At 37.1% G+C, this 25963-nt stretch overlaps 1 protein-coding gene and 1 pseudogene across 1 annotated transcript in view; both read right to left on the bottom strand.

Annotated features, from left to right (window-relative positions):
- Positions 1-331: 331 nt before the first annotated feature.
- LOC139017221 (GTP-binding nuclear protein Ran-like) lies at positions 332-2569 on the bottom strand (annotated as a pseudogene).
- An 87-nt stretch (positions 2570-2656) lies between these two features.
- Positions 2657-25963, bottom strand: part of TMEM41B (transmembrane protein 41B) — a 36142-nt gene continuing 12835 nt past the window's right edge. Inside the window, exons 2-7 of the mRNA XM_070425329.1 lie at positions 17743-17860; positions 14375-14503; positions 9577-9670; positions 8659-8763; positions 5925-6063; positions 2657-4288 (exon numbers count right to left, since the gene is read on the bottom strand). Of these exons, the coding sequence (XP_070281430.1) occupies positions 4119-4288; positions 5925-6063; positions 8659-8763; positions 9577-9670; positions 14375-14503; positions 17743-17860 (755 nt within the window). The 3' untranslated portion in view covers positions 2657-4118. The remainder of the gene's footprint in view (positions 4289-5924; positions 6064-8658; positions 8764-9576; positions 9671-14374; positions 14504-17742; positions 17861-25963) is intronic.

Raw genomic sequence — 25963 nt, 5'->3', positions numbered from 1 at the left:
AAAAGCCAAAGAGAACATTAAATTTCTTTAAGGTTCTCAAAAGTCAACTATAGCCCTAGCCAGTTTGGCTCAGTGGATAGAGCGTCGGCCTGCAGACTGAAGGGTCCCAGGTTTGATTCCAGTTAAGGGCACATGCAGGAGGCAGTTGATCAATGGCTCTCTCTCATCATTGATGTTTCTATCTCTCTCTCCCTCGCCCTTCCTCTCTGAAATCAATAAAAATATATTAAAAAATAAACAAACTAATTATTTTTTTAAAAGTCAACTATAAAAAAATTTAAGTTTTTTTAAAATTTGAAATACAACTTTATTCGGATTCTAAACGAAAAAGAATGGGAATGACAGTAACAAACAAGGTTTCACCACTGAGTATTGTGATGCAACTGCAGCTTTCTTATAGTTGAAACTCAATAAGAAAACAACTGCATTCAAAAAACAGCTAAATATGCAGGTCCAAAAAGTGAAGGTATTTTTAACTGCCACATTCTCTCCGAAGCCCATTCATCTTTCAGCATCCCAAGGATCAAGCACAGGTTCTGATTAGCTATATAACAAAGTAGCAAACACACGGCACCACTGACATCACAGGACAGTTGCCTGACGCTGGGCTCCAGCTTCCCTCTCACAGGTTGTCATCCTCGTCTGGAAGCACCGTGGTCTGAGCAACCTCTAGATCAGTGATGGCGAACCTTTTGAGCTCGGCATGTCAGCATTTTGAAAAACCCTAACTTAACTCTGGTGCCGTGTCACATATAGAAATTTTTTGATATTTGCAACCATAGTAAAACAAAGATTTATATTTTTGATATTTATTTTATATATTTAAATGCCATTTAACAAAGAAAAATCAACCAAAAAAATGAGTTCACGTGTCACCTCTGACATGCGTGTCATAGGTTCGCCATCACTGCTCTAGATCATGCTCATACTGTGCTGCCAGCGCTGGGCCATAACAACCTCTGGAGGGGGAAGAGCAGGCATGGCGACAAACTCCAAGTTAGGGTCTCCGATTAGTTTTCTAGCAAGCCAGAGGAAGGGCTTTTCAAAGTTGTAGTTACTTTTGGCAGAAATGTCGTAGTACTGAGGGTTCTTTTTACGGTGGAAGACAATTGATTTTGCCTTCACTTTCCGGTCCTTGATGTCCACTTTGTTGCCACACAAGACAATGGGGATGTTCTCACACATGCGCGCACCAGATCTCTATGCCAGTTAGGCACATTCTTGTAAGTAACTCTCCAAGTTACATCAAACATTATAATGGCACACTGGGCTTGGATGCAGTAGCAGTCTCGCAGCCCCCCAAACTTCTCCTGGCTGGCAGTGTCCAGCACATTGAACTTGATGGGCCCTCGGTTGGTGTGGAACACGAGGGGGTGCTCTTCCACACCCAGGGTGGCTACATACTTTTCTCAAATTCACCTGTCAGGTCGTCTTCCCAGTCCCACCGTCACCAACCAATACAAGTTTGAAAGAACTTGGGGTTCTCCTTGGGCGGCCATGGTGATGTCAGTCAGAATCGTCTCCCGGGCCATCTGACTGAGAACAAAATTTAAGGTTTTAAAAATTTTCTTTTGCCGAAACCGGTTTGGCTCAGTGGATAGAGCGTCGGCCTGCGGACTGAAGGGTCCCAGGTTCGATTCCGGTCAAGGGCATGTACCTGGGTTGCGGGCACATCCCCAGTGGGAGGTGTGCAGGAGGCAGCTGATCGATGTTTCTCTCTCATGGATGTTTCTAACTCTCTATCTCTCTCCCTTCCTCTCTGTAAAAAATCAATAAAATATATATTAAAAAAAAATTTTTCTTTGTTCTTGAAAATGCACATCAGAATTTCAAGAGAATATATTTCTATTTGATGAAAGATGTTTTAATACAAATACTAAGCATGAAAAAAATACCAAATTTAATCTTTTCGGTATAATTTATTCTTATTACATTTTAGTTTGCATTTATTAAGTATCTTAGAAATATTACACTCAAGGTAATAGAATTCCAGAGAGGGGCTATTAAGAGGGGTACAGTCTCACTTAGTATGTCAATTTCGTAGTTAGCTCTCTGTGGTTATTATATGTAACTGTCTCAAGATGTTGCTGAAGCTTAAATCTACATCTGTGGTTATTACACATACTTACTCTCTGTGGTTATTATATGTAACTGTCTTCAAGATGTGGCTGAAGCTTAAATCTACATCTGGCATCAGGCCAAGTATGTGAATCTATGAATATGGGCACCAACGGCATTTAGAGTATAGCCTGCTACAGGATTCTTTCTTGGCAGTCAATGATGATGAATCTAGGAAGGTTGGCTATTCTCTTGAGAGAAAAAATACCCTACTTGGAGTGACAGTTACAGTTTTCTAACAGAAAAAAAAAACCAGCAAAGGGAAAGAATCAATGATAAGGATAGAAAAAATACTCTGAGAATAGAGTAAGTACAATATATACACAATGGAGTGAATAGTGAGACCTCTTCTAAAAAGTCTGATAAAAATTTATTCAATTACATTTTATACAGTAATATTTAGTGACCTTTGTTCAAAATATTATGTTTTAAATTCACATGTAAAAATAACAAAAGCTTATCACTCAGTCTCTGGTCAATAAGAAAGGAAGAAAACCTTGCTAGGTATAACAATAAATAATTTCACACAAAGGCCAGGTGACATAAGAATAGTATATTAATCAATATATTTTCTTCGTATTTACAATAAATCCATTTGTTAATACTGTGATAGAAAAAATAATAAATCAGTCCACATTATGTAGTAGAAACAGGCTCTGAGGATGATCATACCTCTCACAATAAAAACATACAAGGATTTCTCCCACAGTTACAGTACTTTTCAACATGACAGTCTTAACTGAAGGTAAAACTGACAGAGTACTTTACTTTAGATCAGTTATGTCCTAGAATCAAGTGTATTACCATTAAGCAAGCAGCAAAAAGCTGTTTCATTTAAATATAGTAGTTACCATGTGAGAAGTTAATTATATTTTGAGTTATAAAAAGTACAAACACTAAATTGGGAAATTGCATTAACCAAAAGTAGCCCCAAACAAAAGAGGCATTAATAGAAATGAAACAAGGCATTCTTATAAGTATATCATGCATAAAAAAGGATAATTACATAATACAGATGTTAAAGACCAGACTAATAAATAAATTAAGTAAATTTCATAGTCATTGGAACAAATAAACTATATTTAACCACTTAAGTGTTATGCTGTCACTGTTTCAAAATATAAGGTAATATAATTAATATAACATCTAAAACCTGCATGTTAAATGTTTGCTTTTTTTGATCCCCTTTTGAGATAGTAAGAGGGAACTGTGTAACAAAATATTATCTGAATATAAATTATCAACACCAAAATGATACAATTATCATGTAATCACCATTTTGTATATGCACAATGGAAATATTGTGAAAGCTAGAAAAAGAAGATGAAAATATATTGGTCAGAATTTTACATTTCAAACGAATCCATGATAATCTGGAACAGAAAAAAAATAAAATAAAATTCACTAAGTAGATATAACTTGATATCCTTTCCCAATTCAGTAGTACACTAAGATGCAACTTCTAAACAAATCCATTACCTCAAAGGTAAGAGGAAGATGTAAATCTCCTTTAAATACTGGCTTTAAGTTTATGCTCTGAAAGATGGTTGCTATTAGCCAGAACTACAATACTATTTTTAAAAATGTAGAATTTTTGCTTTTGTATATCTACTTTATTAGCAAGGGATAAAAAAGAAAAATATTAAAATATCAAGCCCAGGATAAGTATTTATAGCCAGTTCATGAATAAATTAAATTAACCAATTGGGTCAAAAATTTCCTACTAATGCTGGTTTTAATTTGTTATAGCTACTCTTAGAATAAAGTAATTTAGAAGATGGCTATCATAACTACTGATAGCACTTTTCATGGTGTATCAATTTCCATTCTTTCTACTCTCCTTTGCCACTTAAATGCATTATTTTAACTATTTAATAGAGAATCTTATTTTACAAATTCCTTGTTTCAATTACTGAAGAAGTGATTTGAACACATAAACCTGCCAGTCCTGAGATGATGATGGTGATGATGATAGGAAAACTAAAACCTAGGATGATTTTTCACTCAAATTTCTGCTTTAGTTTTTTTTGGAAGATGGCTGGCAGTATAGAAAGAAGAGCCAAAATCATTAGGACAAATACTGAGTTCCAGGAAACAGCTTCCCCTGCTGTTGTAAGCTGGTACAGTGTTGTTCCTGCCTTAATGGCTATAAAAGAGGGAGGTGCAACACCTAAAAAAACAAACAGACAAAACCAATAAAAACCATCATTGTTCATCTTTTAACATTATAATTTTCTGCATGTATTAATTATCTTTTGAGAATATAGCAACCTCCATTTCGGAAATTTTTAATTTGAAGTCCCTTAAGTTTATTTCCATATAAAGGATTAAAATTTTCATAATCACTTTTTAAGAAAATAAATATAAGAACCCAAGAAAAGTTTCCAGAAAAATTTTACAATTATGAACAACCTTAAAAAAAAGAATGTGCTCTGATCCAGCAATTTCAACTTTCGCAAATAATGTATATGAGCAAAGGTATAATCTCAAGGATGTTCATCAAAGCATTATAATAATAAAAATCTGGAAATAATCTAAATATTCAAAGATAAGACTGAGTAAATTGTCATTCACCCTTGACAGAATATACCTAAAATAAAATAAAATGGTAGGATACTCAGAAATGAAATGAGACTCAAAATACAAGTAAAAAGAATTTATACAAGAGCATACACAAAATGATCATATTTCATTAAAAACCAGAACCGAATGCCCTGACCAGTGTGGCTCAGCTGGTCGTCCCATGCATTGAAAGGTTGCTGGTTCAATTTTAGGTCAGGGCACATGCCTGGGTTGTGGGCTCAATACCTAGTAGGGGCCATGCAGGAGGCAGCAGATTGATGTTTCTTTCTCACACTGATGTTTCTCTCTCTCTCTCTCTCTCTCCCTCTCCTTTTCTCTCTCTCTAAAATTCAATTAAGAAAATAAAAGTTATAATAAATAAAAAAAGCAGAACCAAAAAAATTAATTCAGCCAAAGCTGAAGTTAGCTAAATCTCTAGGTATTTAATCTGTAAAGTAAGAAAATATGGACAAAAATTCTCTTTTGATTCCATAAACGTTAACATTAATTTACAAAATTCCAAATTAACCCTGTGATATTTTTTTAAGTTTGACAATAAATTTTTGAAGTAGCAATAAAAATTGATTTTGATTATTTTTTTCAAAAAGATCTATTCTCGCATGTATTAACTTAAATGAGTACTCATTACATGAGGAATCTGCTCCTTTTGTTGGTAGCGAAACAATTCAACTTAAATTTGAAAGCAGAATACTCTTACTAAAGAACCATTAGAATTCATAAAATATACAAATGAATCTTTATATCCACTGATTAATTTCAAAATTAAGTGCAGCTCCTTGAAAGCAATATATTTGTTAATCCTTGCTTCCCACACACTTTTGGTAATGCCCATAATGAATATTGATTTCAATAAAATAAAAAATAGGATCAATTCTTTACTGAAAGTTCAATATTTCAGTGCCTGATTAGAGGACAAAGGAGAAAATTATTCAAAAAAGGCTTTTTTCTCTCCACTGAAGGAGAAAATGGAGTTTAAAAATCCTGCTTACTAGTAATCCTGCATGATTAAAAAAATATCCATAGAGAATGCTCCTCTTTAAAAGAAGCAACACAAAAATACTTAAATTAAGACAATCCAGCCAACATTTCTGAGTATCTGTTTACACAGGCCAGGCACTGTGCCACTGTCCTGGCATGTCTGCAAAGCATGAAATCCAGCCCAGCTGGACACTGCTAGATATGTACACAATGAGTTCTAATACAGAGTGAACCAGAGACCTTACCTAGAAAAGTGCCAATAAAAAAAACTTTCAATGGCACATTTATCACAGGAGATGTAATATTAATAAACCAATTAGGCAGAAATGGTGTTATTCTCAAAAATATAATGTAGTTAATGAGATGTTCTCTATGACGTTCAACCTGTCAAGAAAAAAGAAAAGAATTGGGATCAAGATAAAGTCAATCTTGAAAACAATGCGCTTAACATAAAATACCTTATTTCAAATTCTCATCCTTGATAGTTCAGAGTTTATCCAATAGCAATAATCAAAAGGGAGCTTGAAAATGACAATGAACTACTTGTCAAATGCTCACTACCAGAGCTAAATTAACTTGGGATGAGAGGTTTTTAAAATTGTGCTTAAAGCTTAATGTTACTAAAGATGGTTCTATACCAACCTAGATAATGATGCATCAACAATGACATTTTAAACCTAAAATGGCAAAATTAAACTTATGACTAGATATAAGAAACACATCAAGTAATCAACTTTTCAATGCCTTTAACTTCCTATAATGTAAAGGGCTAATATAACACATCAGCATACCCAGCCTTCAATTTTTTAAAAAAATATATTTTATTGATTTTTACAGAGAGGAAGGGAGAGGGATAGAGAGTTAGAAACATCCATGAGAGAGAAACATCAATCAGCTGCCTCCTGCACACCCCCTACTGGGGATGTGCCTGCAACCAAGGTACATGCCCTTGACCGGAATCGAACCTGGGACTCTTCAGTCCACAGGCCGACGCTCTAGCCACTGAGCCAAACTGGTCAGGGCACCAGCCTTCAATTTTTAAAAATTTCTGATCTTTATTTTACCATTGGCATGCAGGAGGCAGCCAATCGATGATTCTATCTCATCATTGATGTTTCTATCTCTATCTCCCTCTCCTTCTTCTCTAAAATCAATAAAAATATTTTAAAAATAAATAAAAATAAATGAGATTAAAGTATATGGAAATAGTTAACCAATTAAATATAGGCAATGATTACATTAGTTAATACTTCCTTTGAATAACAAGCTTACTTATGAAAAATAGGTATTCCAAAAATATATGTAAAATAATTTTATTTTATTTATTTTGAGAGCAAGAGAGACATTGATTTATTGTTCTACTTATTTATGCACTCATTGGTTGCTTCTTTTTTTAAATATATCTTTATTGATTTCAGAGAAGAAAGGAGAAGGGTAGAGAGACAGAAACATCAATGATGAGAATCACTGATCGGCTGCCTCCTACACGCCCCCAACTGGGGATCAAGCCCACAACCCAAGCATGTGCCCTTGACCGGAATCGAAACCAGGACCCTTCAGTCTGCAGGCTGACACTCTATACCCTGCGCCAAACCGGCTAGGGGCGCCTCATTGGTTGCTTCTTAAATGTGCCCTAACGGGGGATCAAACCCACAACTTTGGTGTATATGAGTATGATGTTCTAAACAACTGAGCCATCCAGCCAGGACCACATGTAAATTAATTTTAATATTCAGTACATATGCGGTAAAGTGAGAAGAGCACTGGACTAAAAGTCTAGAGATCTGAGATTCTGCACCTTGCTTTACAAGTAAATAAATGTTTGATTCTAGGTCAAATGCTTAATTTCTGTTAATATGCTAATCATAAAACAAAGGGATAAGGCAAAGGTAATCTATAAAATTCCTCTGAGTTAAGTGTTTCTTTTGATTCTTTATAAAAATAGAATTTTCTTAGCAATACTATGTTAGATTTTTCTGTATAGTATAGCTTACTTTATATTGCTAGTCTTTGCAGAGACCCTGACTAAAGATAACAGTTGTGCCAGACCAGTGCAGCTCAGTGGATGAGCATCAACCTATGAACTAGGAGGTCACGGTTGTCAGGGCATATGTCTGGGTTGCAGGCTTAAGCCCGTGAGGGGCATGCAGGAGGCAGTCGATCAATGATTCTCTCTCAGCATTGGTATTTCTTTCTCTCTCTCCCTCTTGCTTCCTCTCTGAAATCAATGAAATATACCAATATATATAAAAGCCTAAGCAATGGTTGGACCACTCAACTGTTCAACCGGTAGCTATGACACGCACTGACCACCAGGGGGCAGACGCTCAATGCACAGGCATGGAAACATGGAACAGACTGATGAATCTCAGAGGGATAGGGGGGAGAGCAGGAAGAGATTAACCAAAGATCTTATATGCATATTAGAGGCCCGATGCACGAATTCGTGCACCGGTGAGGTCCCTTGGCCTGGCCTGCGGGGATCAGGCTGAAACCAGCAGTCCGACATCCCCCAAGGGATCCCAGATTGTGAGAGGGTGCAGGCCACGCCAAGGGACCCCGCTGGTGCACAAATCCCTGTACTGGGCCTCTAGTATATACATAAAAAGATAAGAGTTGTTCCCACAGGTGAAATGCATTAGAGGAGTTTTTCATTACAAGTTTTTCACTGACAACATAACTACATCAACACAAAACAGGTGAAGCATCTAAGTATGTGGTTGCCTTTACACTGACATTTTGACTTCTCTGCTCTAATTGAACTTACTAGAAATGAAGAATTAAAATTATTGTTATGGGTACAAAAACTTTGTCTTTGAAATTATTAACATTTATCATTTGCTTCCCACTTGATTTTATTTTGGCCAAAAGATCATTTTTATTAAAGCCTTGAGTCTGAGTTAATTTATGTAAGGACTATATATTGACCTCCCAATTAGCCAAAGACTTACATTAAATAATTTAAAAACACATGTTTACCTGCTGTGACCATTTTACTGCTTTCTCTGTTAGATATTTGTATACAACTGGTCTCCCAACTAAATAGGAGAGCATATAGCAGAATGAGGCACCAAGTCCAGAACACTAGAAAACAATAAGAAGCCATGAGCATTTTGTAGTTATTCATATGGATATATTCACCTAAGGAAATGCTGAACTACTTTACTTCTTTGGGGGCTGGGAAGGATACTCTGCACGCCATCTCTTGTGCAGAGAGCAAGAACCCATTTGATCGAGTCCTTTCACAGACCAAATTATAACTAAACTAAGATCAGCTAAAACTAACTGACACTTACAATTAAATTTAGTGACTATATCAAAATAGTTAATGTTAGCCTTTAGCCTAAGAATAAAACTTCAAGAGCCAATTTTTTCTTTCAATTGTTTTGCTTGAAAACACCATCCCTAGCTCTTCGACTTAATTCATTGTCAGTCAATACTCTTGGACTATTTGAATTACAAAATACAATAGAACAGTGGTTCTCAACCTTGGCTGCACATTAGAATCACCTGGGAATCTTTTTAAAATCCTGATTTCTGGGCCCCATGATTCCCAGGTGATTCTAATGTGCAGCCAAGGTTGAGAACCATTGCAATAGAAGAAGAAAAGGTTAAAACAGAGCCTATAAATGCAATCAAGTCTATGATACCCCTGTTCCAGGAAAAAAAAGAACCTAAGTTAATCTAACATAATACATCCTTATGGAGGGACTTAACAAATTAACATTAAACTCCTCTTAAAACGAATGAGTTTACATTTATATAAATAAGTGGGACTAGTAATGCCCTCCTCCTTCTCCTCCTCCTGCTCCTCCTCCCCCTTCCCCTCCCCCTCCTCCTCTTCCTTCTATTTTAAGCTGTTTTTTATAGTTTTCCAATTTGATTTAATATACTTACCAAACAAACAAGAAATAAGGCCAGTGGAAATGGATAAAGAAACCCTGAGAGTATACTGAGAAATATAGAACCTGGAATAGCAAATGTTTGCAAGCTGTTAACTTTTAAGTTAAGGATTAAAACATAATTAAGTGGAATTTTCAAGACATAGCCAACATTTCTGGAAAAAATATCAGTACAGAAGTAATCATGTTAATAAGATTACATCCACATTTCAGTATTAAAAATAAAGTAAAATTATATCCAAAAGTTTAAAAAATATATGTCTTCTCAGTTGTAATTCCTTTATCTCGAAGTTCACTAATACAAGCCAGGAATCAGGCATTGGCAAAAAAACAAACAAAAAAGAGGAGGAAAAGAAAAAAAAACAAAAGAGGTCTCCAATAATCTTTTTTTTGTTCATTATTTTTATTTTTTTTAATTGTCTAAAGTTTTACATATGTCTCCTTTTTCCCCAATTGACGCCCCCACCGCCCCAGTGTCCAGTAATCTTGTAAATATGCTTCTCTAATGCACTGCACTTACTCCAAAATATTTTCAGGAAATACGATTTCTGTGGAAATCTAGGTACATATAAGGTATAATAATTCCTTATTTGTAATTTAACTTATACACGTTTGCCTAAATTCATTAATCTAGAAAAAAGATAAGGGTTACAAAATGTAATAAAAGTCACAAATCTTATTTTAAAAACAATTATGTGTTTTCCTTTAGTTGCCAGTTTGGGCTTGGACCCCTTTTTAAGCCCTCACATGATTTACTTACAAGGTCAGTCAAACTGAGTGAACTCCCTCAACATCTCTCCTTCCTACTTGAAAATTTCTGTCTTCATCCATAAAGTCTCCTTCTCCTTCTTTCTCTAGTTTCCACTTTACTCATGTTTTCATTTGAATCTTCTTCCTCCTCATGTGTTTCTTAAACCTCTTGTTCTTCCACAAGAGCTGTCCTGTTTAAAACCACTCAGATGCCTATAAAGAAAATCTAGGCTTTCCTTGACCAAGGTTATCCTACCCAATTACTGCCTCTCATCTTTCTTCCTTGCAAGACATTCTCTCCTCTTCCCTTACAAACTGGCTTACCCATCCACCACTCCACTGAAACTTCCTCCTGGCCAAAATAAATGACTTTTCTCATTTTTTAGCAATTCCTGCATAGGATTAAACATCCTCTCTCATTTAAAAAAACAAAGCACTTTTCTTCTACATTACAGATCATTACATTTCTAGCTTTTTTCTTCTTCTCACCCTCAACTCTTAAGGTTTTTCTACCATTCTGTTGACCATACTCTTCTCTCCCTTTCCTTCAATAAATTCAGCGATTTGCATGGTTTCAAGTATATGGCCATATATGTTGATAACTCTGAATTCTCTATCTTGATTCAATCTTGCTAATCAAACACAAGTCTCAAATTTTCTATCTATCAACTGGATGCCTCCATTAAAAATAAATTTTATCAATTTATTTATTACAGGGTTCTTTAGAACCTGATGGAAAAGTTTCAAACATATGAAAGTATAGAAATTAGTATGATGATGCCCTATATACCTATGCACAAATTCAACAATTAACACTCAACCAATCTTAATTTGTCTTTTTCCCTTACACTGGATTATTTTGAAGAAAATCCGAGACATATCAATTCATGTGCAACTACTTTAATACCTTAAAAGGATAAGGATTCCTTCTCTTTTTACCATAACTATAATACCGCTGTCAGACTTCCAGAGATTTCTTACTATAATTCCTTACTATTCTGAATATCTATTTAGTCTGTATTCAGATTTCCCAAAGACCTCATAATTTTTTTCTTTTACAGCTAGTTTGATTAAATCAGTATTTAAAAAAATGCTCAAACATGGTATTGCTTACTTTATCACTTAAATATAGCTTCCATTTTTCCTTCTTCCAATGTATTTGTTGAAGAAACCAGTCATTTGTAGAATTAACCACCTTTTAAATTTTGCCTATTGTGTCTCTTAGAATGGTTTAATATGTCCCTGTCCTTTATCTTGTAGTATTAATAAAGCTATTCTCTCTGCATGGGAATGTCATTCGAGCTTAACTTTCTAGCTCTGTTTAGATTGGTATTTCTTTTCTCTTACACTGATAAATAGGAAAGATAATGACAAAGGGCCTACACAAAGCACACTAAGTAAGCAATGTTTGCCTTAGCAGCAAAAGCTTTTGTAAATGTATTTGTTACTAAGACATATATTTTATATGTATAATATGTAATCCAATATGTAGTATTATTTGCAAATGACATGATATTGTACATAGCAAACCCTAAAGACACCATCAAAAAACTACTAGATTTAATAAAGGGGTTTGGCAACGTGGCAGGATACAAAATTAACATTCAGAAATCGGTGGCAATTTTATACACCAATAATGAATTCTCAGAAAGAGAAACTAAACAAACAATCCCATTTACCACTACAACAACATCTTAAGATATTGAGGAATAAACTTAACCAAGTAGGTAAAAGACTTGTACTCGGAAAACTATAGGATATTGAAAAAAAGAGAGAGGAAGATATAAACAAGTGGAAGAATATACAGTGTTCATGGATTGGTAGAATTAACATCATTAAAATGTCCATACTACCCAAAACAATCTATAGATTCAATGCAATCCCTATTAAAATACCAACAGCATATTTCACAGATCTAGAACAAATACTCCAAAAATTTATATGGAACCAAAAAAGACCCTGAATAGCTGCAGCAATCTTCAGAAAGAAGAACAAAGTTGGAGGAATCACGATAAAAGATATCAAGTTATACTACAAAGCCACTGTAATCAAAAGAGCCTGATACTGGCACAAGAACAGGTATATAGATCAGTGGAATAGAACAGAGACCCCAGAAATCGGCCCAAGCCATTACGTTCAATTAATATTTGACAAAGGAGGCAAGAACATACAACAGAGTCAAGACAATCTCTTCAATAAATGGTGTTGAGAAAATTGGGCAGATACATACAAAAAAAATGAAACTAGACCACCAATTTACACCATAGACAAGAATAAACTCAAAATGGATAAAAGACTTAAATGTAAGTCGTGAAACCATAAAAATCCTAGAAGAAACCATAGGCAGCAAAATCTCAGACCTCGTTCATTGCAATGTTTATGGGTGCATCTCCTAGGGCAGTGGTTGGCAAACTGTGGCTCTTTGGCCCCTTGAGTGTGGCTCTTCCACAAAATACCATGTGTGGGCGCACATGTACAGTGCGATTAAAACTTCGTGGCCCATGCGCAGAAGTCAGTATTTTGTGGAAGAGCCACACTCAAGGGGCCAGAGAGCCGCATGTGGCTCGCGAGCCGCAGTTTGCCGGCCACTGCCTAGGGCAAAGGAAATTAAGGAGAAAATAAACAAATGTGACTACATCAAAATAAAAAGCTTCTGCATAGCAAAAGAAACCATCAACAAAATGAAAAGGGAGCCCACTGTATGGGAGAACATATTTAGCAATGATACATCTGATAAAGGGTTAATATCCAAAATACATAAGGAACTCATACAACTTAACAAAAGTTAGATAAGCAATCCAATTAAAAAATGGGCAAAGGGTCTTAATAGACACTTTCTAGGAATTTGTCCTAAGAAACACGAAATACCAATCAGAAAGAATGTATGTGCACCCCCTATGTTCATAGCAGCACAATTTACAATAGCTAAGATTTGGAAACAGCCCAAGTGCCCATCAGTACATGAGTGGATAAAAAAGCTGTGGTACATTTACACTATTTCATGCAGCAGTAAAAAAAGAAAGATCTCTTACCCTTTGAGACAGCATGGAGGGACCTGGAGAGTATTATGCTTAGCAAAATAAGCCTGTCAGAGAAAGACAATTATCACATGATCTCACTCATATGTGGAATCTAATTAACAAAATAAACGGATAAACAAAAAAGACCCAGAGACATAGAAGCATAGAACAGATTGCAGAATCTCAGAGGGAAGTGGGAGAGGGTAGGTAGGTGGGAAGAGATCAACCAAAGAACTTGTATACACATATGCATAATCCATGGACACAGACAATAAGGTGGTGAAGGCCTGGGACAGGGGGCAGGGTGGGCTAGAAGGGGCTTATGGGGGGGAAAAGGGGACATATGTAATACTTTCAACAATAAAGATTTAATAAAAAGAAGATTAATCACTAGTAGCCTAAGCAACTTGAAAATATTTAGAAAGAATAAAGTTATTTTCCTGACTAGTTAAAAATATAACATAAATGTCTATAAAACAAAGAAATAAATACTAAGTACTATTTTTAAAAATCCATATCCTTTGAATAATTATCCTTTTAGAATTTTTTTTGACAAAGAAAACCATTAAATGGAAGAAAAAATATCACACACAAAAAGATTCATAACACAAAATCTAAAAAAAAAATTAAACACAAATTATATCTTCAAACCTAAGAGAATGTTTTAAAATTATGGTATGGTAACTAGTAATTCAAAATTATTATTTAAATTAAATTAAGACAACAAATAATCATAAATAAAATAATTATCTCAAATAATACAGAGGGAAGGAAAATGTTTATAATAAGCGAAATAAGCAGAATATAATAAAACATAATATCCAAAAATAGTAATTGAGTTGAAGAGATTGGATTAAAGTGGGAAAGTTTTGCATTTTAATTTTTCAATATTCTATTTAATATTGTTATATTGCAGTAATAATTTTTAAAAGAAAAAATAGTTATGTATAACGGAGCAGCAGATTTTTAAAAAAACCATTCTCTTGAACAAAACTAGAAGACATTTTTCAGTTAAAAGGATACAAAATATATGTAGCAAAATAAGCTACAAGTACTTGTACATAAAAGGTGTCCTTATATTTGGATAAAACTTTCCCTAGAGCCTTGGCATCATCCATATCTCTGGGAACCTTCATATTCACTCTTTCTTCTCTAAAAAAAACAAAATCAAAGTGAAACATTTTAAAGCAGAAATTTGCTAAGATAATTAACATTACAGTCAGTCAACTTCAAAACATGAAGTTTTATCCAAAATGATGCCTTGATCTATATTAAGCATAAATTCATAAATTTTAACTTTAAAAGTCCATACGTTTGTTAATGCTTTAATATAATTAATATGAGACATGTGCTCTACATATGAAAGTTCAAAGTGACCCAAGCTATATGGGTTTTTTAAAGCATTTGTTCCAACTTTGGTATAAATTTTGAATTAAGAAATAAACCACTGCTGAAACCGGTTTTGCTCAGTGGATAGAGCGTCGGCCTGTGGACTGAAGGGTCCCGGGTTCGATTCCGGTCAAGGGCATGTACCTGGGTTGCGGGCACATCCCCAGTGAGGGATGTGCAGGAGGCAGCTGGTCGATGTTTCTAACTCTCTATCTCTCTCCCTTCATCTCTCTGTAAAAAAATCAATAAAATACATTAAAAAAAAAAAAAAAAAGAAAAGAAATAAACCACTGATAGTAGCAATATTTAAAACACATTTAACATCATTTTGGGCAATCCTCACGATAAGCTAAAGTTAATAATCAACTACAACTGAAATTAAGTAAGCATTTTATTAAATTTATAATCTGTACCCTTTCTGAAATATTCCAGCTCAGAATCCAGAAAACTTAAAACATTTTCTGTTGCCTGACTGGTTTGGCTCAGTGGATAGAGCGTCGGCCTGCGGACCAAAGGGTCCCAGGTTCGATTCCAGTCAAGGGCATGTACCTTGGTTGTGGGCATGTCCCCAGTGGGGGGTGTGCAGGAGGCGGCTGATCGATGTTTCTCTCTCATCGATGTCTAACTCTCTATCCCTCTCCCTCCTCTCTGTAAAAAATCAATAAAATATATATTAAAAAAAAAACAAAAAACATTTTCTGTTATATACCTGAAACTAACATAACATTATATGTCAACTATAATTAGAAAATAAATTTCAAAAAACTTTAACATTTTCCCCCTTTCTATTAATTTTACTTTATATTTGGTTTCTTGCTTGGAACTGAATAATTCCTTGCTTATAAAAGCCTCAAATAATCACCTTTGCATTTAGTGTATATTGTGCCCATTTGTTTACATGATAAAATGTAACTGACCTTGCAGAAAAATGATAGAGTACTGCTTAAGTCCTATAAAAATAGCAGGTAAGCCCTAAGCGGTTTGGCTCAGTGGATAGAGTGTCGGCCTGCGGACTGAAGGGTCCAAGGTTCGATTCCGGTCAAGGGCATGTACCTTCTTTGCGGGCACATACCCAGTAGGGGGTGTGCAGAAGGCAGCTGATTGATGTTTCTCTCTCATCGATGTTCCTAACTCTCTATCCCTCTCCCTTCCTATCTGTAAAAAACAAAACAAACAATAAAATATATATTTTTTTAAAAAGCAGGTAAATGCCCAGCTGATGTGGCTCAGTGGTTGAGTGTCGACCCATGAACAAGGAGGTCACGGTTCGGTTTGATTCCCGGTCAAGGCACATGACCAGGTTGCAGGCTCATCCCCAGTAGCGGGTGTGCAGGAAACACCCAGTCAATGATTATCTCTCATTGATGTTTCTATCCCTCTCTCCCTCTCCCTTCCTCTCTCTGAAATCAATAAAAATAAAAAAGGGAAAATAGCAGGTAAACTAAAATGGGTTTTCTCACTATAAATTTAAACACTGCCATATGCATGCTTATACACACACATAACACATAGAAAGAAATAAGCAGAACAACAGGTTTATAATAACACATTATTATATACATGTAATATTATTCTTAAAGCAGAGTGAAAACAAAGACAACCTTAATCTATACTCTATTTCCCTCTTTCAATCAGTTCTCTATTTCCTAATCTCTGATCAAAACCAGACAGAATCTAAAATTCAAACACACTAGTATTAACATAATACATGCTATCTTCCCAAAGGCATTTCAAGAAATCAAAGTATTAAAATATATATAAGTTTAACTATACATTTTCAAGCATAAGAAATTGTTAGTGAGGAATTTAGAGGAAACAGTAACTTCCTGGTACTATGAAATCACATTTCAGTTATCTGTTACCACACCAGGCTGGCCCTGGTTGAAAGTCTAACTACATTTCAGAATTCTTTTGCAAGGTCCATTTCACTGTGAAAAGTACATATTGAGACCATATTATTTCCATAAAACAGGGAAAAGAAAAAGTGCTGGGAGACACAGAACTAATGGATGAGGAAACGAGTAAACAGAAGACAAAATTTGGTCATAAAGAAAAGTAAGAAGGGAGAAAACAGGGATGGATAAAAAGGGGAAAGCAGAGAAGATCATCACTATTTTACAAAATAAGGTCAATATCTATTATAGACTGTAAAATAAACTTACTTGATCACTATTATCATTAAAAAATAAAATGCAATAAACCAAATAGTTTAGAAAATATCAGAAACCACCACTTGTTTCACAAAACTTTAAGTTAGTTTTATATGTATATATGTATGCAAGTGAAGGGAGAAGAGGAGAAGGAGGTAAATAAGCACATACATATATGCAAGATCATTAAAAACATTACACCTTAATTAGAGGAGCAGTGCTAGAAAAATCTTTCATAGAAAATCAAGAGGCATATTTGGACAGAAGTAATTTTTTTAAAAATATATATTTTATTGATTTTTTCTTTTAGAGAGGAAGGGAGAGGGAGAGATAGAAACATTAATGATGAGAGAGAATCATTGATTGGCTGCCTTCTGCACGCCCCCTACTGGAGATGATGCCTGCAACCCAGGCATGTGCCCTTGGCCAGAATCGAACTTGGGACCCTTCAGTCTGCAGGCCAATGCTTTATTCATTCAGCCAAACCAGCTAGAGCAGAAGTAATTTTTTAAAAATAGGTTTTAATTGATTTTAGAGAGAGAAACATTGATGAGAAAGAAACATCTACCCACTGCTTCCTACATGCCCCCTACTGAAGATCAAGCCCACAACCAGGGCATGTGCCCTGACCAAGAATCGAACCACCAACCTTTTGGTACATGGGACAACGCTCAACCAACTCTTACCAGCCAGGGCAAGAAGTATTTAAATAACAGTGTCAATATCAATATGAACTTGCCACAATCCGTGAGAGCTGATATACAATCACCATGACAGTTCTGTTGCTTAAAATTAGTTTAACTTTTAATCTACAGATGTCTAGATATTTTCAGTTTCTTTCAGTATACTTACTCACTAAGCTGAGGAAAGTTTTTATATACCAAAAACATAACAAAAGCCGCAGATAAGAAAATGGACACCAATATAAGAAGTGACATTCTTGCTGACCCAGCTTCTACACAGGCTTTTTCTGAAACAAATAAATAAAAAAAGATGTTATAATTATAATAAATATAAAGGAAGACAGTATTCCAAACCAGCAAATAATTTCCTTAAAGGCTTTACTCCCAAAAAGCTGTTCACACTTTTGCCCCCCCAAAAAACCTGTAACATTAAATTTTAGGTAGTTATTAACCAGGCATAGTACTTTTCTGCCTATATCCATTTTATTTTATTTTTATTTATTTATTTTTAAAATATGTTTTTACTGATATTAGAGATGGGAAGGGGGAGAGAGGGATAGAGAGAAACATCAATTGGCAGCCCACAACACGGGCATGTGCCCTGGCCAGGAATCAGATTGGCAATCTTTTGGTGGAAGGGACGATACCCAACCAACTGAGCCACTCCAGCCAGGTCTGGCCTATATCCGTTTTAGAAGCATAAAAAAACAAAAAAACAAAAACAAAACACCAGAATTTGTAGCACTGGTTTGTTGATAAGCCAAAGGGGGAAAATGGGTATTGCTCTAAGTGCTATCACTGACTTTCAATTTTATTATCTACCAGAGGCCCGGTGCATGAAATTCATGCACGGGCAGGGTCCCCAGGCCTGGCCCGGGGATCAGGGCCTATCGGGGCCTTCTGGATGCCGGCCAGGGCTTTCCTTCATTCCACACCGCCCCCTTGTGGGTCAGCACATGTCATAGCAAGCAATCAAACTCCTGGTCTCCTGGTTGAACTCCAGAGGGGACATTTGTATATTAGCCTTTTACATATATAAATATTGGGAGGTAAAAAAAAAAAAAAAAATATTGGGAGGTGACAGCATAGGCAAAATAACCTCAGGAAAAATGAGGTACTCTGGCAATTACATCAACTGTCATAAAAACCTAGAGATTTTGCTAATGCAGTGATTTTCAACTTTTTTAATCTCATGGCACACCTTAATGAATTACTAAAATTCTGTGGCACTGACAAAAAATTAAGTATAATTTTGATTCATTCACACCAGACAGCTATTATGTTGATTGTTGTCATTTTTTTATTTTACTTAACAATCTAAGGGAAAATAGGTCAGTGCCCCTGATTAAATAGTCAGGTATGGCATGTTTTAAAAATTCTTGCAGCACTGCCATGGCACACCGAATGAAAACTGCTGTGCTAATACAACTGGTTAATGCTTCTCTCTACACCAAAGGCTTCAGAATATAGTTGAACCTCAAATGTATCTGGGTGGCTCTATCTGCGATTCCAAGAATGGGACAATTTGTTTGCATTCCCTCACAAGTTAATCTTACTGTTACCTTTAAAATTTTATGCAAGATAAAAGTATGAAATGAGATCCAGGAAACAATAAGCAGAAGAATGAGCAGGCTGTTTTTCCCTGGAAGCAGTCAATAGTACACCTTAATAGTACTCACTGGGGAAGAGGGAGATACATTATTCCATGTATATACTGATAACATTCATGAGATTTAAAAAATATATGTATACTATAATTAGGATTTATTACTTTAAGTTCTCTGAGAATGGATTTACCACTATGCCCCACCCAATCACTGTCTATATAACTTTTATTCATGCTTTTATGAAGTATGCTTTTACTCTATTCAATTTAGCAAATCATTCTTCATGAAAATTTATAAAGGTGTATCAGGCAAATGTTATTGCCTGCTCTAGTAAGACTCCCCTTCTCTGGCAACAAGCACCTTTCCCATGTCCACCCCCCTCTCCAAAGAGGCTAATCTCATTGGCCCTATTCTTACCATGTGATCCCAAACATAGGCTAGCTCAATCAAGGTTGGACACCTGACCCAAGTAGAAACAATTCATTCCTAAGCATCTAAACCAGTGGTTCTCAACCTTCCTAATGCCGTGACCCTTCAATACAGTTCCTCATGTTGTGGTGACACCCAACCATAAAATTATTTTCGTTGCTACTTCATAACTGTAATTTTGCTACTGTTATGAATCATAATGGAAATATCTGATATGCAGGATGTATTTAAAGGGGTCGCGACCCACAGGTTGAGAACCGCTGAATTCTAAACTAAGAAAAAAAGATACTGCTGTCAAGGTCTTGAGGCTGAGAAGTCAAACAATATAGGCCACAGTCAATAACATGGCAAGCCAAAGACATGTATCAGAAAACATAAGAGGGGAGATTGGAAAAGAAATCCAAAGAGCAGAAATGGGAGATATAGATCAGCTACTAGATTTTTAACTTTCCACTTCACTTGAAACCTGGCTAAATTATTTTTTGCTCATAGATACCAGTGAGATTGTCTCATATTCTTAGAACAACTTCCTTATTTATTTATTTACTTACTTACATCCTCACCCAAGAATATTTTTCCATTGCTTTTTAGAGAGAGTGGAAGAGAGAGGGAAAGACAGAGAGAAATATTGATGTGAGAGAAACCATCGTTTGGTTGCTTCCTACCCTGAACAGGGCCCAGGCCAGAGAGGAGCCTGCAACCAAGATACATGCCTTGACCAGAATCGAACCCGGGACTCTTTGATCCACAGGCCAACGCTCTATCCATTGAGCCAAACCAGCCAGGGCCAACTTCCCTTTTTATTTGTGCTGGTTTAAACAGATTACTGTTCCTTTTCAACCTAAAAGCTTTAACTTTCATGTTATCTTTTGTCTCATTAGGAGTTTATGTTACAATTGAATTAGCAAGATTTTGCTAAATCCTATGTTGAACATAAAGCAATAGAAACCATCAAGCCCTTCCTACTCAAAGCATGTTCTGTGAACTACAGGAATCAACTTCATCAGTGAGGGTGTTGAAAATGCAGATTCTCAGGCCAAAATTCCAGACCTACTAAATCAGAATCTGTATTTTAATAAGATACCCAGTAGATCTGCATGCACATTAAAGCTTAAGAAACAACAATCTGATTCACCCTACCTATTTTAAAGGTAAGTAAATAGAGGCCCAAAGGAAGTTATACTATTAAAAAAAAAAGTACTAAGCAACCAAATAGTGTTAAGTATATCTCCAAGGCATTTTACTATCAATTTACAGTTAACTCATAATCTCTGCTGAAACACCAATTGCTTAGGTTAATGCTTTAATATACTAAATGTAAATTATTCTTACCTGTTCATTAAAGCAGGTTTTCTAAAAGATAATATAAGGTTTATTGAGTTCTAGTATGTGAACACTAAGGTTAAAAAATGTTCTTTTCCAACTTTCTATAATGTATACATATCACAAATCAGTCTAACCTCTTAACTAGTACCTATCACTTTAACTTTGTTATGTTTCATCTTAATCTCAAAAAGAACTTTACTTCAAAAACCAAGACAAAAATAGAAATTTATTTGCTCATATCATACTTCTAAAATGCACTGCAGGAAAAAAAAAAATCTATACATATAAAAGGCTAATATGCTAAGTGTCCATCTGGGTAATGACATCACGTAGCAATGCCTGGCTTCCTCTCCCTAGCAACGACTAGCCTCCTTGCAGTTTCTTCAGCCCAGGAATATGACTTGCTTTATAGCCAGGTGGAAACATTTCACCCTTTAACCAAATGTCTGTGAAGCATTTTCCCATGCCTCATCTCATTTGATCCTCACAGAAGTCCTGGAGTAGGTAGATAGAAGACTTGGTGGAAACCTATTTTCTTTTCATTAGCCAGAAAACAGAGAATTAGAAAGTTTAGAAACTTGACCCGACTGAAAAGAAGTAAGAAATGGTGGACCTTGAAAATGACTTCCGGTTTCTCATTGTGCAGAATATAGTCAAACGCTGCTGCAGTTAAATAGTTTACCGTTTGCTCTCCCTGCATGATCTACAATAATAATCTGCTTCATGTTGATATTTACTGCTGTGTTGCTGACAATTACCTGAAAGAGAAGTTGGGGTGCTTCACTGGGCTGGAAAAAGTTTAGCTAAAACAGGTCTAATTAAGCAAGTTTATTCTATATATAGTAGAGGCCTGATGCATGAAATTCATGCAAGAGTAGGCCTTCCTTTCCCCGGCTGCCAGCACCAGCTTCCCTCTGGCACCTGGGACCCGGACTTCCTTCGCAGCCCCGGCTTCATCTGGAAGGTCATCTGGAAGAGTGTCATAGCCAAACGTCCTTCTGGATGAAGCCGGGGCGAGGACCGAGACAAACCACCACAGCTGTGAGGGCCGAGCCCCTTGCACAAATTTCGTACTTCGGGCCTCTAGTTATAGATAAAAGGCTAAGTTGACTTGTGCATGTGAGATACATATAAAGCTCTCACTGGCGCCAATCGAACGCATGTGTTTCGATCTGTCATTATCAATCATGAATTTGGTTGACACTTCTATTATAGAGAAAGGGCGAATAGCGATATTAAAATATTTCTCCTAATTAATTTCCTTTCAATGTGCATGAATCCATGCACCAGGCCACGAGTGGGACCATAAAATAATACAAAAGATACCTTCAATGAAAAATAAACCAAGCATACTTGCCTTTTTTTTTTTAATCCTCACCAGAAGATATGCTGTGTGTGTGTGTGTATTTTTTAAATTGATTTTAGAGAAAGGAAGGAAAAGAGAGAGGGAGGGAGGAGAGAGGGAGAGAGGTAAGGGGAAAAGAGGAGGGGAAGTGTAGGGGGCAGGAGGAGGGGAGAGAGAGAGAGAGAGAGAGAGAGAGAGAGAGAGAGAAACATTGATGTTAGAGAGAAACATCCATTGGTTGCCTCCTGCACACACCTTGACCGGGGATCAAATCCACAACCTAGGTATGTGCCCTGACTGGGAACTGAATCCGCAACCTTTTGGTGTACAGGAGAAAAATCAACTGAGCCACCCAGTCAGGGCAGCGGCATGCCTGTCTCTTAATACTCTAGTTCAAGCATGTCAAGCTTATGGCCCATGAGCCGCATGCAGCCCACAAGGAATATTTTTGCGGCCCAGCCAATATAGCGGTGTATAAGAAACGTTTTAATAAAAATTTCATAGCTTAATTTTTACAATATCCTGTTATACATAATCTATACCAATAAAGGGTAATAGGCTAATTAGACCAGGAGATCTTCTGGATGTCCTTCCGGACAAAGCCATGGTGGCAGGGCTGAGGCAGAGGCAGTTAGGGGCAATCAGGCCGGCAGTGGGGGGAGATCAGGCCAGCAGGGGGAGGCAGTTGGGGACGAGAATGCCAGTGGGGGGAACAGTTGGGGGTGAGCAGGCTGGCAGGCAGAGTGGTTAGGGGCAATCAAGCAGGCAGGCAGGTGAGTGGTTAGGAGCCAGCAGTCCCAGATTGAGAGAGGGATGTCCCAGATTAGAGAGAGTGCAGGCCGGGCTGAGGGACACTCCCCCCACCCCCCTGTGCACGAATTTCGTGTACCAGGCCACTAGTTATTAATAACAAATTACAACTTTTGCTCATGACTAATAACTATAATCATGTTGTATCCATTTCCCTTATGCGCCTTATGCACAGGTGCACCATTTCTCCCCACTAATATAAGCAGTGAATATTTTAGCGGCAGGTTGCCACATCACTAGTCTTGTACTGAGTTGTTTGGTGTGCGCAATAGGAAATATTTCGCTTTCAAAGAACAAGAAAAATAGACTTTTTGCATTATGCTTATTAATTTGTGCAGTTATTCAGTGTCTGGCAAGTTAATGTTCAAGAAAAAGTTGATTTTTATTAAAATGTCCTATTATTTTATGTTAACAATTAACTCATTTATGTCAGCCCTTTGTATTTAGCATGTCTCTATCGAAATAAAGCTACGTTTCTGACCGGGATGAGCAGCGCTCCCACAGCAGGAGCAGCCACTCAGAGCACGGGTCCACAGCCACTCAGAGGGCAGATCCACAGCCACTCAGAGGGCGGGTCCACAGCCGCTCGGCTGACCAGGATGTGTGGCACTCCCACAGCGGGCCAATCCCTGCAGGCCATGCCCCCCCCCCCCCCCCCCCCCCCCAGTGCACGAATCCGTCCACCGGGCCTCTAGTATATAAATATTGAGTATTTTGACATAGTTTTTGATAGGTTGACATCAAAGCAAAGACACATTGCCCTGGCCAGGTGGCTCAGTTGGTTGGAGCATCGTCCCCTACACCAAAAAGGTTGCAGGTTCGATTCCAGATCAGGGCACATACCTAGGTTGTGAGTTCAATAGCCAGTTGGGGTGGGTAGGAGACAACTGATCCATCTTTCTCCCTCACACTGATGTTTCTCTCTCTCCCTCCCTCCCTTCTTCTCTCTCTAAAAACAATAACAACAACAAATACCAAATTAACATAGGTGTATAGTCTGTATGATTTTTCTGGAGGCCTATTACCTCTTCAAGGTATGGTACTTTTAAATCTATCTGGAATTAATTTGCCTAGCCCTTACTTTCCACTTACTTCCTTGCTAAAATCAGGTCCAGAGTACAAAAACTATTGATACAAATAATTTAATATTAAGGGTATCTTTTAAACTCTTCAAAACCACCAATAACTTGATTTTTTGTTTTTTCATCCTGTAGAATAGATATTTGTGTACACAGAATAACTTCTAAGAATAAATGGTTGATTTTCTCCCCTTTCTTGGAACATCTCTTAGGGTTTCTACTATGCAAGGTGTGCCCTCAAATGTATTGTTGCTTAGAACTAACTATCTGCTAAGAAACCAAGATGGCGGCATAGGTTAACGCTGGAGTTTGCTGCCTTGAACAACCACTTCAAAAATACAACTAAAAGACAGAACAGACATCATCCAGAACCACAGGAAGGCTGGTTGAATGGAAATTTTACAACTAGGAGGAACTGAGAATCAGAGGAGGCGCAGTGCTGAAGTAAAATACTAAGGTGCGGAGTGCGCGAGGTGCGGGCTGGTGGCTGAGGGCATGGTTGTCTGTTTCAATCCGGAGGGAGCCTCAGACTCAGAGCTCCAGATCTGGGTGAGTCTCTAGGGACCCAGACTCAATCGGGAGAAGCAGGACTGTCTGGCTACCGTCCCTCCGAGGTTTGCAGCTGTTGCTGGGACAGAGAGGCAGAGCCCCTGGGGACGGACTGAGAGCAGCCATAACTGCTCCCTCCTCTGCCCTGTTGATCCCGTGGGACCTGCCCCGCCCAAGCCCTGCACAGAGGCATTTGCCCGTTAGCCTCAGGCAAAGGCTAGATTAGCACCTCCCTAGAGGACACAAGTTCTTCCACTGCAGACACAGCTGATTATCACAGCCAGTCGGCCTGGAGGTCAAATCCCTCTAGTATTAACTACAACAATCAAGGCTTAACTACAACAAGACTGCGCACAAAGACCACTAGGGGGTGTACCAAGAAAGCGTAAAAAATGCGGAGACAAAGAAACAGGACAAAACTATCAAGGGAGGATATTGAGTTCAGAACCACACTTTTGAGGTCTCTCAAGAGGCTTCTAGAGTCTGTCGATAAACTTGATGAGATGTACAGGAAATCTAATGAGACCCTCGATGGTGTGATAAAGGACCATCTAGAAAGTAAGCATACACTGACTGAAATAAAGAATATTATACAGACTCCCAACAGCAGACCAGAGGAGCACAAGAATCAAGTCAAAGATTTGAAATGCGAAGAAGAGAGAAACAACCAACCGGAAAGCAAAATGAAAAAAGAACCCAAAAATACGAAGATAGTGTAAGGAGACTCTGGGACAGCTTCAAACGTACCAACATCCGAATTATAGGGGTACCAGAAGATGAAAGAGAGCAAGATATTGAAAACCTATTTGAAGAAATAATGACAGAAAACTTCCCCCACCTGGTGAAAGAAATGGACTTACAGGTCCAGGAAGCGCAGAGAACCCCAAACAAAAGGAATCCAAAGAGGACCACACCAAGACACATCATCATTAAAATGCCAAGAGCAAAAGACAAAGAGAGACTCTTAAAAGCAGCAAGAGAAAGAAACTCAGTTACCTACAAGGGACTACCCATACGACTGTCAGCTGACTTCTCAACAGAAACTTTGCAGGCCAGAAGGGAGTGGCAAGAAATATTCAAAGTGATGAATGCCAAGAACCTACAACCAAGATTACTTTATCCAGCAAAGCTATCATTCAGAATTGAAGGTCAGCTAAAGAGCTTCACAGATAAGAAAAAGCTAAAGGAGTTCATCACCACCAAACCAGTATTATATGAAATGCTGAAAGGTATCCTTTAAGAAGA

The sequence above is a fragment of the Myotis yumanensis genome, unplaced genomic scaffold (assembly GCF_028538775.1).
Source record: "Myotis yumanensis isolate MYYU_CA2020_CCGP unplaced genomic scaffold, mMyoYum1.0.hap1 SCAF_10, whole genome shotgun sequence".
In the NCBI taxonomy this organism is placed as follows: Eukaryota; Metazoa; Chordata; class Mammalia; order Chiroptera; family Vespertilionidae; genus Myotis; species Myotis yumanensis.
Note: the sequence above shows the minus strand (reverse complement) of the source record. Positions and strands in the feature narration are given on the sequence as shown.